The following is a 17843-nucleotide window of genomic DNA, read 5'->3' as shown; positions in this document are numbered from 1 at the left end:
GGGTGAGGGGGGGTTGGAGACACAGAAACAAAGTTTTTTCTTTAAATCAGGAAAAAAAAAAAAAAAACAACAAACAAAAAACCAAACACAACAACAAAGCCCAGCCCAACCAACCAAAAAAAACCCCAGCAGAACAAAAAGAAACAAAACCCAAACCCACACACAAAAACCAAACCACACACACTGCACCCCCCAATAAAACAAACAAAAAACTGCAAACAAAAATAACCCCACAAACAAAAAAAAAAACCATCAAAAACCCAACCAAAACAAACACACACACCCCAAAATAAAACAAACAAAACTCCAAACAAAAACAAAAAGCCCAAAACAAACAAAAAACCCAACAAAAGCAAAGCAAAAACACACAAAAAGCCCGCCAAAATAAATTAAAAAAAAAAAATCGAAAAACCTTCCAAACAAACAAAAACAAAACAAAAAACCCAAAACCCAACAAAACCCGCTGTGACTGCCTGGTGCAGTGTGGAAGAAGATACTGATTTTTTTCTTTTTTTTTTTTTTTTTTTTTTTTTTTTTTTTTTTTACTATCATCTCCTAAAAGCCATACTTCATACCCTTCTTCTAAGCAGAGTGCACAACTCTCCCACCCTTTCCCCAGGCAGAATTGTATCTATGAATCACAGAATGGGAAAGGGCTCATTCCACCCCTGTTGTCCTGGGCAGGGACACCTCCCACCAGCCCAGGTTGCTCCAAGCCCCATCCAACCTGGCCTTGAACACCTCCAGGGATGGGGCAGCCACAGCTTCTCGGGGCAACCTGCCCCAGGGGCTCACCACCCTCAAAGTCAACGATTTCTTCCTAATATCTAATATAAATCCACCCTCTTCCAGTTTGAAGCCATTACCCCTCATCCTATCACTACACACCCTTGTAAAAAGTCCTTCTCCAGCTTTCCTGCAGGCCCCCTTCAGATACTAGAAGGGGCTATAAGGTCTCCCTGGAGGCTCCTCTTCTCCAGACTGAACAATCCAATCTATCTATGTATCTCGCTACTTCACAGAACACTCACGGGAACACAGTTTGACTCATATGTGTTCAGATACGCAGGATCAGAGGTTATCAGGGCAGCAATCCTCCCTGGGTTCCTTCACCCTCCTGAGGTGGCACCAATGTTATCTTTACCTTCCACATACTTTACTTTGAAACACACCAGCACTTACTCTTGCTGTGACTCCTGCAACCTGGGAAGCAGAAAACGATAAGCAGACACAATAGAGCATTCACGACCATGTTAAACAGATTCTACATTTCTGTTGGTAAGAAAGCACCATTTTCCCCCGCTTTCAAAGAACTTACAGGTTGAAAGCACGTCCTTGTTTGCCTCTGACTTGCCTGATACTTCCCTGGCTTCCACACAGACAACTCACACCTCACACCTTTGATGTGGTTAGTGATGTGCTCCATTTCCAAAGGAGATGGTTATTGTTTCAGGTGTCTTGTTCTCTGGAACAGCTCAGTCATTTCCTGGCTACCCAGCAGTGAAGAATCCCTGTTTTTGCAATTTTTAACAAGGCTTATTCTGACCTGTAAAACCTTATCCCCCACTCACGCTTCTCTCAATACCCTGAAGCCGTCTAACACACCCTAGAAAACACATCTGGCAATAATATCTTAAAAACACACAGGTTATTCAGTGTTTGCATTTTACTTCTGGCCATAGTGTCCTTGAAGTTTTACATTCCCATCTTCCAAATTGAGAAGTTCTTCTCAACATTTTAAATTACTTCTTTTAACCAGTCTTCTATTTAAAACACACCATTTCACAACTAAGTTTCTCAGGATAACTAGTATTTAATTGAAGTCTATTTTTTGCACAGTTGCCACTTTGCTGCAAAAAAGATTTTACTTTTAGAAAAATAAATCTGCATCGCTCTCTGATGTAGAAGAGAGCTACTACTGCTTGTGTGGTTTTAAGAGCAGGATTTCCCATTTTTCCACTGCAGCAATTTCTTCTTCCATTACTCTGCTGCACAGCTGTATTCAAAACCTGCAGCCAGTCCCACTGCCTCCTTAACCTTTTGATTATCTTCATCTGGTTTTGACTTCTAAGTTCAAATCCAATTTTCTAATGAATCCTGGAAGCCCTTGGGGATCCACCAGTTGGGCAGGATAAATCTTCACACCCACTCTGCCAGTTCACAAAGGGCTTTTCACTAACGTTCAGCTATGCCTTGGCTACCCAGGATTGGGTACCCGTTCTGAATAAAGTCTTTGGAGCTTTATATCAGATTGATTTAAACCAGTCGTGCCGCAGCACAAAAGGGGCCACTTGGGTCAGCACGCAGAGCTTCCCACAAATGAACATCTCTTTTGCCTTTCCTGTGCCATCCAAACACACTGCTTCTGCTCCAGAGATTCACCTCCAAGGACAAGTCACTCTACACTTCCCAAGGAGTTGCTAGAGAGAACTTCAGAGATTTTAAAAATTCTCTTGACTAAGTCTCCAGCTATATCCAGGCTTGGTGTGCTGCTGCTGCTTGGTCACCTCAATGCATCTGCCATTTGCTCTGTTAACGTCACTTCCTTTGGAAACAAGATCTTCTTTCTACGTACCTTTTTGACCTTTACCACTCAGTTAAACCTCAGTCAAGCAGGCTTTTACCTTTAGAAGTTTTATTTTGGAGTCTGTTGCTTTCTGCATATTCTTCATAGGAAAAGGAAGTCACAGCAGCTTACATTTCCCCTGAACACAATCTGACACTGATAGCTTTTTTCTAACTAATTATTCCTGGCTTTCTTTAGCTGCCATTTGACTCCAAAAACACACATGAGACAAAACTTTGTCAAGGCTGCATTCCCAGTTGCTGCTCTTACACATTCTTGGCTTCTTCCTTGTTCTTCGGTTTCCCTTTCCCCACTTCGACAGCTCAAGACACTCACCCGTCACAAACATCCAGATCCGCTCCATCACATACCCTGGCTTTTGAGTGTTGCTTTTAGTTTGGGGTGATGGACTTGGCTGGACAGCACAGCTTAGTTATGTCTTGCAAGATAGTAGTTTATTTACACAACTTATTGTGCCCCAACAAACTACTTTTTTTTAGAACTGGAGAGAAGAGAATATCTGAATCGCAACCACCAGCTAGTGGAAATAAAAGTTTTGGTTTTGCCTCGATTCACTGAGAGACATATCTTTCCCATAGCGATCAGAAAGAAACAGGACAGGCACAGGATCTTATATTGGATGTCTCCCCGTTTTCTAAAAATATGACTACAGTAAATTTACACACAGAAGTCACAACAGAAGGGCATGCACAAAAAGTTAGTGCTTCAAAACTGAGTAATAAGAGGCAGATAATCTTACTAAAGATTCCCACTACCTTTCATTTTCTTGACATCCACATGTGCAAGACATCTACCACCCAGCATTTCTGTTGCATTCCTGGAATCCCGATACTATTCCCTCCGATTGCAGGGCAGTGGTGCAGCTGTCTCTGCCCAGATACACATTCCTGCCTCCAGTCCCATGGAATCCGCAGTTGTCCAGAGAACAAGTATTTGGAAACTGCACGATACATGACAATTCAAAGACAGTGTTGTGTGTAGCTCAGAGGAGAGAAAAGTAAAAAACTAAGCAACTAGCTTGTCCTAAAGCAACAAATACAAAATGAAAATTCTCCTTTGAGAATTTTACCTTCAGATGCTCTTAAAGCACAGGGAGGTGAAGCAACCTGGTATTTGGTGCAAAGACACAGAAAGTCTTTTTTCCTGACTTGAATTCATTTTACCGACTACTAAAAGAGCTTTCTGACACACAGAATCTGCATCTTATAAAGCATCCCTTGAGCTGTAACTATATAAATTTACCTCCACTAACCGTGAGATAGAATGTACTGACATAACCTTTAAAAAATAAAAAAAATGAAGAGGCTTCACCAGGAAGTTTTTCCCTTGCCTTTGCAGCTGGCTGGGAAGCAGGGCTGAGGCACAGTTCATGGTTAACTGGGAAGGAACCTGGTGATATGCCTTAGGGCTTTGACATAATTATTAGGGGCTGAGACCCCCACAGTACCTCTGCATATCACAGACACAGTCCTGGCTTCCACAGTACCATGTTACTCCCGATTTTGTGCCACATCAGTGAGACAACTTTTATCCGAGATGAAGACACTTCATGGAGAAAGTACACGAGCAGAAGTTCTGGTCTCACTCTGTCGTACTCCCCTGATGTGCTCGAAGGCCCAGCAGGGGGAGAGGAGTCCGCACTGCTGCTGAACAATCGGGACACTATTGGCACATCACAGCTTCAGAGGAAGAAAAGACTTAGCTGTTTAGGAGAGACCTACAGCTGTTTGTTTCTGACACCTGGCCAAGAGCATCCGAGCTCTTCTACCACATTCACTTTAAGGCCACAGACATAATTACAACCAAGTACTATCCTCTGACTCCCAAGTGCCAACTGCCAGCACGACCAGCCCTCCTCACTACCCACAAGAGGTCACTGCTGGTCCAGGCAGTAATATTTTTCCCCATCACCATTGTCCTGACCTAACAAGAGGTCCTCCACCATTTCTCTCTCTCTGCTGAAGGCAGATGGCTCTAACACCAGCAGATGTACCTGGGTCACCTTTTGCCATCCCTGCTTTATGACCACAGCTTAGAAGTAGTTTCAGGTAGGAGCTTGGACAAAAGTAAAGCCCAGTTTCATTGCACCCATAAAAAAAGTAGATGTGTACTGAAATCACCAGAAATTATTAAAAAGAAAAATTAAACAGCCATTAGATCCTCAGTTTGGGCAAAAAGCCTTTAATGTTTTAGTTTTCAAATCACCATGCAGAGCGCTCAAGGAAATCAGTACAAATGTTTCTTGTACTCATTAGCTTCTCAGGGCTCAGCCTGGGAGCAATAAGACACCCAACTCCCCCCCCTTCTCAGAGGAACGCAAAATTAAACACATCACACACAGCCTTTCATTAACACAGACCCTCTGCATAGCCTGGCTACTCCCATGCAAGACACCGCATATATGAGAACATCTAGCCAAGAGGTAACAGTGAACCTGATTCTCTAGAAACATAAACCTAACTCTGGAATCATAACACAATTAAAAAAAAAAAACTAGCCGACAGTTTTACCAGCACCTGAGCTCTTCACTTCCAGGAGAACCAGACCATTTGTCTACGTCATCACCTGATCCTCAGGGCCACTGCATCAGCTGAAAGGAAGGCAGGGAAGCATGGTTAAGAGAAGGCTTCTGAGAGACGAAAATCCTCATGTTTGTCTGTTGTTGCTTTTTCTAGCAGGTGACAAAAAATAATCTACATTTCCAGCAGTCCTTGTGCAGATTAAGGACCTAATCCTTGACTTTATTAACCCCATCTACTCCATTTTGGATAGACACTAATACAGACAGCCTCCGACACAGCATTAAAGACAGACATCTAGGGCTGCTCAAGAAATTCCAGAATGATCACCGACAGCCTTCATAACAATTTCTCAGTAGCTGCCCCCTCCAGACAACAACTTCTTCAAATACATTTAGAAGAATCAAGCAAAAAACCCACAAGGACATACATTCCCCACGTACCTACTAAGAACGCCAAGCAACAAGGTAGTCGGTTAAATAGGTGCAGACACTACAGCCAACTCTCATGCAGCTTTTCTTCTCAGAAAAAAAGTTTTCAGGGATTTGAAAGGTTTTATTTGGTAAACTCCAGGGTGAAGACAACTCCATGACAAGTACGACTGGGTACTACCTAGTCACCTAGAAGGAATCTGACATTCGCAAGCGAAGTCATGCTGGAAGTTCGGCAGAGGGGGAGGTCATTTTACAGGCAGAGGACAGGTTTTATGGAAGCAGCATTGCAATACACATAGAAGTACATAGAGCCAATAAAGTAATTTGGAGCAATAAAGGGTATGTACTATTTTCCCTGACTCTCCTTTGTGCAGGAAATTACAAAGTTTCATAGCTTTGTAACTGGTTAGTTTAAATTAATGCTAAGTTCTCTGAAATTAACAAATGCTATATGAATTCATACTCTATTTTGATTATGCAAGACTAAACACTGAATTTCTCTGCTGCTGCTACTTCTAGATTAATACCCACCATTCTCCCACTTCCCATCCCTCTGTTGTTCAACAGTAAACCAGGAGTACGCGCTCCCAGGCAGGCAGGTCTGCTTTCGGTGTCCGAGCACTAGCTGTGGCACGTTAGCTGTTACTCCAACCTGGCTCCTTGTGATTCTCATGGGACTGAAATATGCAATCCCCTTATCGCCTTTAACCAGACCAACATGACAGGCAACTCCGAGTAAGAAATTTTCGACTGTTGGGAGGCTCAGCATTGGGATAGAAGAACAGCCCCGAGGCAAGCACGACAGCGTAAAAACCTGCCAGACCGAGGTGAGCCTGGGACTTATGCAGTTTTTCATGTTCCATCTCCAGCACACTGGGACCACAGGGCAGAGTGTGTGTACACAACTACTGAGACAGGAGACCCCTCTCACCTACCAGCAGAGCACTACGCTAGCGCTTCGCTTTCATCAAGGAGAGATGCTTAGTCATTTTGAGCAGTTTTCCATTAGCATCAAAAATGTGTAGTCAGGCTGCAGAGATCACACAAGAATTCAAGCCAGCAACTCTCCAAAAAAAGCCATGAGCAATGAGAATTTTTTTTTGCAGGCAGAATGTAATTAGTTACACTGCCGGAATCAAGCCAGCACAATCAATGAATTAAAGTATGCTCCGAGTGATGTGAATTTTTCATCTCAAATTTAAATTAGGAGATTAATATGGGCTATTCCTTCATGCTGTGGCTGCATGGAGAAAAATAAAGGTATCAATACTGTACTTTCACAGTGAAACAGTATGCCATGAACAAAAAAAAAATATTACATTTAAGACCTGGTCTTACGGTCACCCAGCTCAGACTCACGTACGGAGTGGTGGCACTTTAGGAAAGGGCACTTGCACAGAATACAGAGAGGCACTCTTTGTAGTGATCTTCATGTCAATCTTTCAATGCTATTTTTTTAGCCATTCTCATTACCCATAATAAAAGTGTATAGACTGCATCTCTTCTATTTAGTAGTAGGAAAACAGGCCAAATAGTATTTTTGGGGTGTAGCTTTTACTGTAAATTGACTTGGAGGTATACACTGTACTTTGCAACAGAAAGGTCTGCCTACAACCTGTAGTTTTAACACAGATGAGACGGGAATATAAAAGCTAATAATGAGACCCTAAAGTAGGAAAAGTCATGAAGCATGTCAGCTTCCCTGGGTACTGAAATAGAAGCCCCACTGAAGTTATTTCACACAAGTTATTTGAACAGATGAAGTGTGAAGCAGCAAAGAGACAATTCTGCTAAAGGGAAAGGGTCCAACAGAGCCCAGGAGACTATTTCTTCCATTCGCACAAGGACATTGAACATCTACAGTCCACAATCCAAATATGACCTTGAAAATGGGTTGTAAAACACCATACCGTACTTCTCACCCCCCTTCTTTGAAGGCAGACATAAAACATTTGTGTTAAACAATTGACAGACTCTCTCCCCATATGTGGGTGCGGAGTGCCGAGGTCCCAGCAGGCTGATGCACAGCCACCACCATTCATCCAACTACGGGGTCAGCTGTGGTCACATTCCCAAGGCAGCACACCAGAACACCAGTCGGTATTCAACAACGCTGATTGCATCATGCTGCTTTCCCAGGTAGCAAAGAGCACATTTAACAGAGCTGTATTTGAAATCCAGTGCCCACACATTTACAGAAACTAACTCGTTGGTTGGTCACTACCAGCCAGCCTGGTTTAAGCACTACTGCAAAGTTATGTACAGGAAACTTGAAGAGCAGAACATTATCTTACAACCTAGAATTCAAACTCACTGACTTTATTAACACAGGTGAAGTTGCGCAGCAGCTACACGCCAAGTGAGACAGCTCAAGCCCCACACGTTTGTCACTGCAACCACATTCCAGTCATTGCATCAGTTCCATTCAGCCAACGCCCAGCGCAGACTCGAGTACGGAGCAGTGGCACTTTGGGAAAGGGCACTGGAAAGGGCATTTACACAGAATACAAAGAGGCACTCTCTGTAGCAATCTTCGTGGCGATCTTCCAATGATATTTTTTAGCCATTCTTATTACCTATAACCCCACACCCTGTTTCTCCCCAAAAAGCCTGGAACTGATGGCCATCTTTGGCTCCATAAAGAAGAAAAAAAAAAAACCAACAAACCCAACCACCTGAATGCAAAAAGCCATAGAAAAGTAGTATTTTATCAGGAAATGTGATGTACTAGCTCAAAACATCTGTCTCGTGACAAATATCCTGCAAAGGCAGACATGAAGTTTCTGAAGATTTGCAACAGAAGGATACCGTGCTCCCTTCTGTTACCTCCTGTTACCTACCCATTACCTCCTGAGTGCAGAACTTTTACAGACAGTTCATGAAGCTTCACAACTCCCTGTAATTGGTGCAATTATGTTCATGTCTGGGGGAAAAAAAAGTATACAGAAGTGTGGGCAAAGTCATAGCTAGTTTTTTTTAAAAGAGGCGTGGAGCTCCAGTGTCCCTGGATCATGACACCCAGCTCATGCCAAGTCACTGGGGGCCATACAGAAAAGATAAAACCAACTTGGTTTGATCAAAATTAATGTAAGCTCTTATCCTTTGAATATGGGAAGTTTAAACAAGATTTAGGCAAGGCCTTTCTTTCTTCCAAGGTTGGGTGCTCTTGCATTTCCTCTCTTAGAACAATCCCATAGATCGATCATAGATTTGTCCTTTCCATAAATCCTCCTTTGCCTCTCTCTTATCCAGACAAGGTAAGAAGCAATGTCTCACAGCATAATTAAAATCTAATTAATTCTTCCCCAGAAAGATCAGTTAAGTTTTTGGGCACCTGAGTCCATGTATTTGCAATGCACACATACTGACCAGCACCCAGGAGAAACAGCGACTACAGGCGAGTTGCTCCCACACTTGGTTCAAAGCCAAGTTAGCTCATCATTACCATCCGATTGAGGCTCGGATAAATTCTTCCCAAAAGCAGGCCCTTCTCCCAGTGTCTAGTGTTGCATTTTTGCAGTGTCACTAACAATAGCCGGTATTTTACTCTCAGGAAGATGCCTGTGGTAAGGACAAAGAAAGAGCAAAGCAACTTGCAACATGTTTTATCTTCTCTTTTCTTCATCTCATCTCTGACGCAGTGACCACATCATCAAGCATCCTGTGGCATTTCTCACGTTAGCGCTCAGCTCCGTCAGACCCCCCAAGCTCCAGTGCAACACGGTACACCCGGGCAGCATCCCAACCTGGATCCCCGTCCACCTCTCAAGCCAGGGAGATGAGGCAGGCCCAACAATGTGCAGCACTTCTAGGGCAGTATACTTGCTGATTGCTTCCTTGACTATTGTTCACAACAACCAGCTAAGACACTGCCAAAGAAACACTCACAGCTGGCGTCACGCAAGGAGGGAAGTTAGGGCAGGTTGTTCGAGCTCCTCTCTTCTCCTTGACAGAAGGCAAGAGTCTGGGGACAAACAAAGAGTCAATGAAGCAGCAGTACTAAAGAAAACAGCTTTCAAGGGAGAAGAGGTTTAAAACCAGAAACTGATGGTTACCCTGTCCCTTACCCCCAGTCTTGGTTAAGGCCTCAAAGAATTACAAACATTAACAAGATAAACACAGCTTACTTGTCTGCAATCCATATTTATCTCAAGGAGTTCCCAGGTTTCACACAACACCATTCGGGCAAGACAGTGGAACAATAAAGTGTTTCCAGATGCTTAATAGTTTGAGACACAAAGCTGTTTAAACTCTTGGTGGATTCACTTGACTGCACAGCTCTGCTCTTCAGTCACACATATGTTAGACAGAAAGAGAACTCACTGGGAACACAATCATCTGCAAAACAAATGAAAAGGAGACCAATACTTATTGTACCGAAGCCATTTGACTTTCCTGTTTCACATGTGGAACAGCCTAAGATACACAAGATATGGTGTTATCTAGCATTCTTGCAATCCTCAGTTCCTGGAAGCACATGAACATGTGAGAAGACAACCTTCAGGGCAAAGTCATTCCTTAACCCTTGCATCATGGCCTCAAAAGCAGGTTATTACTCAAGGGCCACTTGCACAACACTTGAGTATAAAGGTGAAACATGCTGCATAACTAGGAGCTCACTGGCTTTCATCAGCCTCCAATTCCTTTCAGTGATCCACTGGCAACACTACATCTGTATATTCTGAGACATCTAAACCTTCTATTCCCCCTCTTAATAGGCCAGGTTAAAAATTCCAAAAACTCAGGAATGTGTTTTGTGTTTGGATAGTAAGACAGAGCACCAAGACTCTCAATTCTTTTTTGCACTCACCCCATTTTTCTCACAGTGAAACTATATTTCATCTTCCAGTAAGTTACCAGAAACCTGCCATCCTGCGAGGAAAGGCAGAAGCACCGACTGAAAGGCAAGAATTGGAAAGACTTCAAACTGAAAAGGAGATGTTAAAACCCCAAATTCCTGGCTATCACAGAGTCCTCAGAATGGCCAACATTGGGGAGCAAATATTTTTTTCAGAAGACATACAGTAACCCAAGACAAACCTGTTGGGTTTATTGCAAGAGTCAGTGGCTGCTGTTGTACAGGATAACAGTGCAGGTGATGGGAAAAACTTATGCCCTCTATGTAATATCAAAGGAGACTGACAAAGGTGAAATGAAGTGCTGTAACTGCACGTCAATCAAAGCAGCACAGCAGAGAACAATAATACCTACCAGGCATTGTGATAACAGAACAAGGGCTCCATTCCCTGTGTCCCAGGAGACAGCACCAATTAATTAACAAATCACTTCTTGACAGTAACCTTTTCACCCTAAGGAAAAAAGCAAACAATTCCAAAACATCAAAATCAAGACTTGACAACAGTACCCACCTTCTTGCCCTGAAAACGTGTCCCACTCTGGAACTAGCTGTCTTGTTTAAACAATGACCTAATCATCCCTCCAACATTTCCCATCAGGATCAGAACAAACCAGACTATCTCAAAGGCAATTAACAGGTCAGGGACAAGCACAGCTATAGGAGAGCAAAACAATCTTGTACAAAAGAGGAAGATACTACTTCATCTTTCATCCTCCTCCGGGGACATACGGGACTGCAGAACTGCTGTTTCGGGAACTGTAAAACTTTGCTTTGAGCCACTAAAAATTAAGCGTGACAGGGCCAGGGAAAAGATGCTTTAGGGATCAACCTTGTAGCTATGCAGCAGGAAAATGACCCTGCTTTTAATTTTTTCAAGTCATTTTAGCTCCCTTCTGCTGCTCGCTACCTATAAGAATTCCTAGTGCTTTAGGAAAGGGGGAAAACAAGTCATCCAACTGCAACTGTTTAACAGGAGAACATGGAGCAGCAAAACCACCCTTGTATTCAAGGCTCACAGGAAGTGCAGCCCAAAAAAATATGTGCCTAACACCTAAAGTAGAAAAGAGGGGGTGCAGCATGCATCAGCGCTGCTCAGCTGGTCCAAACAAGTCTCCTCAAGGGGCCAGCATCTTAGACACTAATGTATGTCTTGGATCGAATCCATTGAGTCCTGCTTCTGGCAGCCAAAGATCTCAATAAATCTAGACAATATCTATCAAATTAGTGCAGCTCTTTATCTTTTTTTTTTTTATGGCACAATCTAAGATGTCAACTGAATGGGGACTGTTGTACTAGGCACCATACAGCAACATCGTAGAAGAATGCATCCCTACCCCTCAAGAGTTTATTCTGCACTAACATTAACGACTGTGTTGCATGAGACAAGATATTAATTCTTTCTTCCAAATCACTGCAGATTCATCTTAGGAAAATATCATCTTTCCTTAATATGGACAGAAATCTTCATGGTATTAAGCATAAATGAAATCTCATCACAGGCAAGTATGTAAGAGCATCCTTCTCCACCCTTCCTATTGATGTACCGGGAGAGAACATATAAGGTGCAACTCAGTTTTTAATTACATGAGTCTTGGAAATGGACACGAGTATTTTTTCCACAAATAAGAAAACCACAAGCCTCCACAGATGTGAATGTGATTTACCACCACGTGGAGTCCAAACAAGCTGGCAACAGGCAAGGATCCTTCAAGTTTGAAGACCGCAGTAAAAGCTAAGGTACAGACAAGCACCCTTCTGCAGAAACCTGGGATCATTTAACTGGTTAGTCACTGCTGTGGCTGCAGTAAAGCGAGCGTTTGCAATATTGAAGAAAGTTATCCAGCTCTTTAGTTTGCTCTCATTTTCAGATGATCAGAAGCTGTATTTCTAGGGATGACTGATTTGGGAACAGCTTTGAAGTCTCACAGGGAAACCAAACAACCTACCCAGTTTAGACTTAGAAGGGGCCCGGCAAAGGTGCTGGCCAACAAGCTGAGCAACTTTTCCGTTTCAGCAACTTGTCTAACAGCAAATCCTTTTCTCCTTTTAGTTCAAGTGTCTGGCAGATTTACTGTGATTGTGCATTTATGCAAAGCATTCTGCTTTAGGGAATTGTCTACAAGGACTTAGCCTATACAGACATCACTCCTATAAAACAACAAGCTGATGGGTGTGGAGGATGGAGATACTCTCCTGTTACGGAAATACCGGATTCCAAGAAAGGTAAGAAGTCCTGCCAGGTGAGATCTGCAGCAATCATTTTGTCATCACTGAAATATGTGATACCATAACCTTCATTTAATCGAACACATTTATTTCAAGTTCATTCCCAGCGTTGTGTCATCCTCCTGTTGTCAACAAGTGGAGTTTTAAGCTATGACTGACCTAGTCACAAGTCTTGAGTTAGCACCTGAAGAATTACACAAAGTTTCTCGAAAGATTTGAACAACTCCTGCTGGAAGCCTGACGCAAACAGGCTTCAAGAACTTCGTGTTTTAAGGCAAAACAAAGTTGAATTTTCACCTGTGAAATTTGTGGGTGAAACTCGGCAACAGGAGAACGCTTGAACAAAAAAGATGAAACGACAGTTTTTGAACTTCAGAAAGATTTAGGTTGGAAGAGACTGCTCGATATCAGCTAGTTCAACTGCTTATTTTAAACAAGGCTAACTTCAAAACTAGATCAGGATGCTCAATGTCTTTCATACAGGCTGTTTAAATCAACCCTGACTATTTCTAAACTATAGAACTAGAAGCAACATCTGAGTCTATTATGCTTACCAGGATGAGCTGGCATCCCAGAGGGAAAAAAAACAAAAACAAACCCAAAACATTTTAAAGCTATACCAAAACACTAGTGCTGGTTGCAGAGCAAGAACAAGTTCTCTCCTTTCCCCCAAAGAAAGGTGTTGGTCTTTATTATGACCTTTCAGGTAGGAGAGGAAGTGTCTTGCTTCTCTGAATACCATCAGTTTTCCTGACCTATAACCTTACAGACAGGTTTTCCTTTTTAAGATAAGAGTACATTTGATAAATTCTGACTTTGATTTGATACAAGTCCTATGATATGTAGATCCTGGGTTTCAGTTAGTCTCTCCAAAAATTTTCAGAACTAGTGCTGTATTATCCCATCTTCTACTGCAATTCCTGCGAGATGCCACCGAGTCAACCAGAAAATGGTTCTCGACTATGACTCTTAGCAATGCTTATTAGGCATTGTTATTATCATACTTTTCCTGTTACTTTCTTCTCCAACCCCCGCCCCGGCATCCCAATACCTCAAATACAGGGCACAAGCTGCTTAACAACTCCTGGTTGCTTTTTTTTTTTTTATTAATCATAAAGCAGAAACTTTCTTGATGAGATATATTGACATGACCCTAGATAGGAAAAATATTTACCAGTTTCTTACAGTTCTGCGGTAGGAGATCATCCAGCTGGCAGTGGTACCTGAAGTCCCTCTAAGGTCCCAGGTGACCCCAGCTTCCTGCTGCTGGGCCCAATACACCGCAAGCAAGCCAAGTACGGGCTCCGGAGCGGTGCAGACACCTGCTTCATAATTCAGACTCACTGCAAACTCAGACGGTTCCGGCTTTCTTGATATAGCTACGACTCCACCCCACGCACTGCCACCACTCCTGCAGGCCAACCTCACAGCTAATAAGGAAATGGGACAATACCTTTGCAGTGAGTCACAGACCGTCTACAACAAAGCAGATCTACGAGAGAAGAATAGACAGTCCCAGTAATTCCTTACTGCAACACAGTAAGACAGGCAAAAATCACACGAGATAGGTAAGTGACAGAATGACAGGGGAAAAGATAGAGTCCTAGCTTGAGATTGGTTAGCATTCCTACCTGTAGGACAGCTGCATTCCTAACCCTACCGATTTTCGGCTAATCACTCAGCTCAGAGGGACAGAGCCATTCGGGTAACAGGCTATTTTCATCTTATTGCAGGTGACAAGTGAAAAAGGAGCAGTGGTTTTGTAGCCCGCTGCAGATGGAAGCCAGATCTATTCTCCATAGCTTCTTTCTACAGACTTTCCTGCATGCTGAGAAACACAGAAGCTCTCGGCTACAACAGGGAAACCTCAGGAAGGAGTTCAGGTTATTACATTACTGAGATCTGCAGGAGAGTTATGTCTGTCACTCTGTTACCTACTCCAAGAAATACAGACACAAAAATTCCATAAAACATGGTACAGTTAAGGATACTATGAAGAAAATCTAAGTACCCATTTCCTCCCATTCCTTAAAAGGCATCGTATTTAAAATCTACCACATCTCACCCAAGTGAATCTTCATGTGGGATTTCATTGGGCCTCAATAATATCACTGGCTTAAGCAATATTATAACCCCAAATCAAAACAAGGTAAAGCCATGGAAATAATATACACATCACTTACTGAATTTCTCCACGTATTGTGTAGTGAGAAACATGCACACACAGAGTACACCAGACTTGGGCCTTCTGCCACAGCAGTTAAACAATTAATTCTTTACCAGGTTCAGTGCAACTTCCTTTCTTTCAAATTTCATTTTTCTTTTTACATGAAGACAAGCAAAAAAAGCCCTCTGATCTCTGCATTCTAGTAAATTCTGTTCTTACCCTCACAACCACAATATTTAACGAAGCTTTCATTACCTTCCCCCCTCCGCTTCTTTCTCAAATGAGATCAGAGATGTCCAGTAGCAACATCTTCACTTTGACTGCAAGCTCTTTAACGTAGTCCAGTCTCACTGGTTGGAAGAGCCCCTAGCATTTGTGTTACCAAGAAAACACATACACCATCGTATTTCACACATTGCACTTACTGCACATTATCTCTTCCCTTTACACGATTCCCTCCCCATATCTTATCTAACTTAAATAAAACACAGAGTCAGAGTGAACTTCATCGCCCAAAGGTTTAAGCAGAAGCAAACGTGTTCTGTTAAACCTGCTCTGTGGTCATCTGTCAAATACCGTGAACACTGGTTCTCCCCATAGCATCTTAGAGAAGGTCTTTAAGGAGTTGTCACTTTGGAGCTTACCCAAACAGCTCACCGTTCTACTGGCAGCTGAGCTAGCTACTACATCTACGTAAGTGCCATTAGTTTTTGGGTAGATAAGCCACAGACAGAAGTGCTTTCCAGCAGTGAGATGTGCAAAACAGTAAAGCATGGCGGATAGCCCCACCCGAGGCTGCAATGCTGCCGTCGCTCCTGGAAGCAAGGCGACCCCCTTTTCCTAGCTGGCTCCACTCCGCAGCGGTCAGTATGAGCTAAGAACACCGGGTTATTTAGGGGTTCTGCTGATTCAGTACCTTGGGACAGGCCTGGGCAGAGTCCAGTGCATTGCAGATTTCGGAGGAGCGCAAGCCACACGTAAGCACCCATGACTCATTAACCAAGCAATGCGGAAGCATTAGCCAGAGATGATAAACCCAGACTCAGAGCTGTCAGCAGCCCCGTGTATACTCTAGCATGTCAGTCCAAAAAAACCCTAAAAAAACCTGGTTTACATCCTAGATGGACCCCGGAAAGACAAATTTGTCCAACCCAAGAAGTTCCTGACCTGTCCTCCCAATTCAGCCTGCTGGGACAGAGCGGACACTGTGAGCCTGATTCATAGCAGAGATTTTACCATCTCAGCAGTTCTGTCCTTTCTGGCCTGTTAAGCTCAGGCTCCTCCTTTATGAAGACTTTGGCTCTTTACAGAGTTTCCTTCTGGACATGCCTCTCTTTTGTTCCAAGGTCAGACCCACCCATTTGTACATCTTTGCCTCAAAGCAAGAGGCCAAGTGTCAAACAGGGTCTGCCGCCAGCACAGCTCCTCCCCTTCTCTGAGCTGCATTAGGGAAATTTCCATTTTCGATGCCCGCTACTGCTCAGTCAGCCACTCGCCACAATAGCCAGAGAACTTCAGAAGAGTCCCATGCACCAGTGGCTGATGTTGTCACCATCCTCTATGCCGAGAGATGCTCACCACGCACCACCAAAGCATGCAGGGAGATGAGAGTTATTATCAGCACATTATCTGGCCTTCCCATCTGCCCGAGGAGATACACGTTGTGACACCGAAGTGGGTGAAAGGGCAACACCGATGCCTGCAACACAACCAGGGAAGTTACTCCCAGATGCTGCCCAGAAGCACATCCTCCTCACATTTCCCCTGCCCAAGTTACTTGCACTGAAACAGTGCCAGACATTGCTCCTGCATCTGGCTTCATCCTGGCTTCTGAGGTGAATATCACCTGCATTTAGCAAAACTTGATGTGAGCTATATCTAGTTGCACAAGAGAACTTACCATCCCTTGTAAGATGCATTTCAATTAACCACGAGCGCACCGCGATATCCTAGACAAGGTAAGGGTCTTGCATCTTAGCTGCTTCCCTTGTGAAGAGGTTTAACAGTAGACCCACACCACCAGGGGAGAACATCTACAGCAAAGCTTGAATGAGAAAGATTTAAACTCCATTTTTAGCAGAATACAATTTGTTTACTCTAATTCCTCTTACCAGAGCCTTCTCATGTCCACTGGGCGAAGGATTCTTATTTCAGGGAGAAGGTTGCTTCAGACAGGCTGGGCACAGATTTGATGCCTGGTCACTGCTCCTACAATACATCCAAATGCAAACAGGAAAAAAAAAATACATAAAACCGGAGGCTCGAATTAGAGTCCCACACTTGTATAAGCCCCTTCAGCTGAGTCTCTCTTTGGAAACAAAACAATGGTTCATGTGTTATTAACTTCTCTCCATTTGCATTAAGAGATGGTCTGTACCAGTTACTGGAAGATTACTGGTGTTCTACCTTCAAAATACAAGGAAACACAGACTTGCCTACAAAATGGACTAGCAAGTTTCATCAAAATGAGATCCCAGTCATATAAGGAAACCTGCTGAGGAGAAGTCCTCTCCATCCAACCATAGAGAACAAGCAGAAATAACTTTTTATAAAAAGGAGGAGTGACATCGTTTCAGCAAGAAAGTACTGATGTATTGTTTCTCATTTAACCATCTTTCTTCAAAGGCCATAGTATAATTGAGTGCAATGAAAAGATGTTTCCCAAATCTGTACTAAAAATCCTCTAGTTCCCCCACTCTGAGACAAGGTACACGCACTGAGGTGCCAATAGGCCAGGACAGATAAAAGTTCTCATTATTGGTATGAAATCTGCTATTGTATCACTTATGTTATAAGCCTGTCCATCCTCCATGATACATGCCAGAGCAAAACAGAGCAAAGTATTAGAGACTACGACAGTCAGCTAGCAGGCACGGAAAATTTATAAGCTACTGCTTTCAGAGGAGTTTTTCCTTTCCTGCTCTGATCAAACTCCCTCCCTAAAGCTTATCCCTAGTTCTGTCTGTCTACATAGATGGGTTTGTCAGCCTTTTTAAGTGGAAAAAAAAATAATGTTAAAAAGGCCCACAAACCCACAAAACTAGTTTTGGAG

The 17843-nt window shown here is 43.1% G+C and overlaps 1 protein-coding gene across 1 annotated transcript in view; it reads right to left on the bottom strand.

The window, feature by feature from the left end:
- The window catches only part of GPR157 (G protein-coupled receptor 157), a 12677-nt gene extending 10327 nt beyond the window's left edge, over nt 1-2350 (bottom strand). Inside the window, exon 1 of the mRNA XM_009889650.1 lies at nt 2307-2350. Within this exon, the coding sequence (XP_009887952.1) occupies nt 2307-2350 (44 nt within the window). The remainder of the gene's footprint in view (nt 1-2306) is intronic.
- Nucleotides 2351-17843: the final 15493 nt, after the last annotated feature.

The sequence above is a fragment of the Charadrius vociferus genome, unplaced genomic scaffold (genome assembly GCF_000708025.1).
Source record: "Charadrius vociferus isolate BGI_N301 unplaced genomic scaffold, ASM70802v2 scaffold477, whole genome shotgun sequence".
In the NCBI taxonomy this organism is placed as follows: Eukaryota; Metazoa; Chordata; class Aves; order Charadriiformes; family Charadriidae; genus Charadrius; species Charadrius vociferus.
The sequence above is the reverse complement of the archived record's forward strand: the minus strand, read 5'-3'. Positions and strand labels throughout refer to the sequence as shown.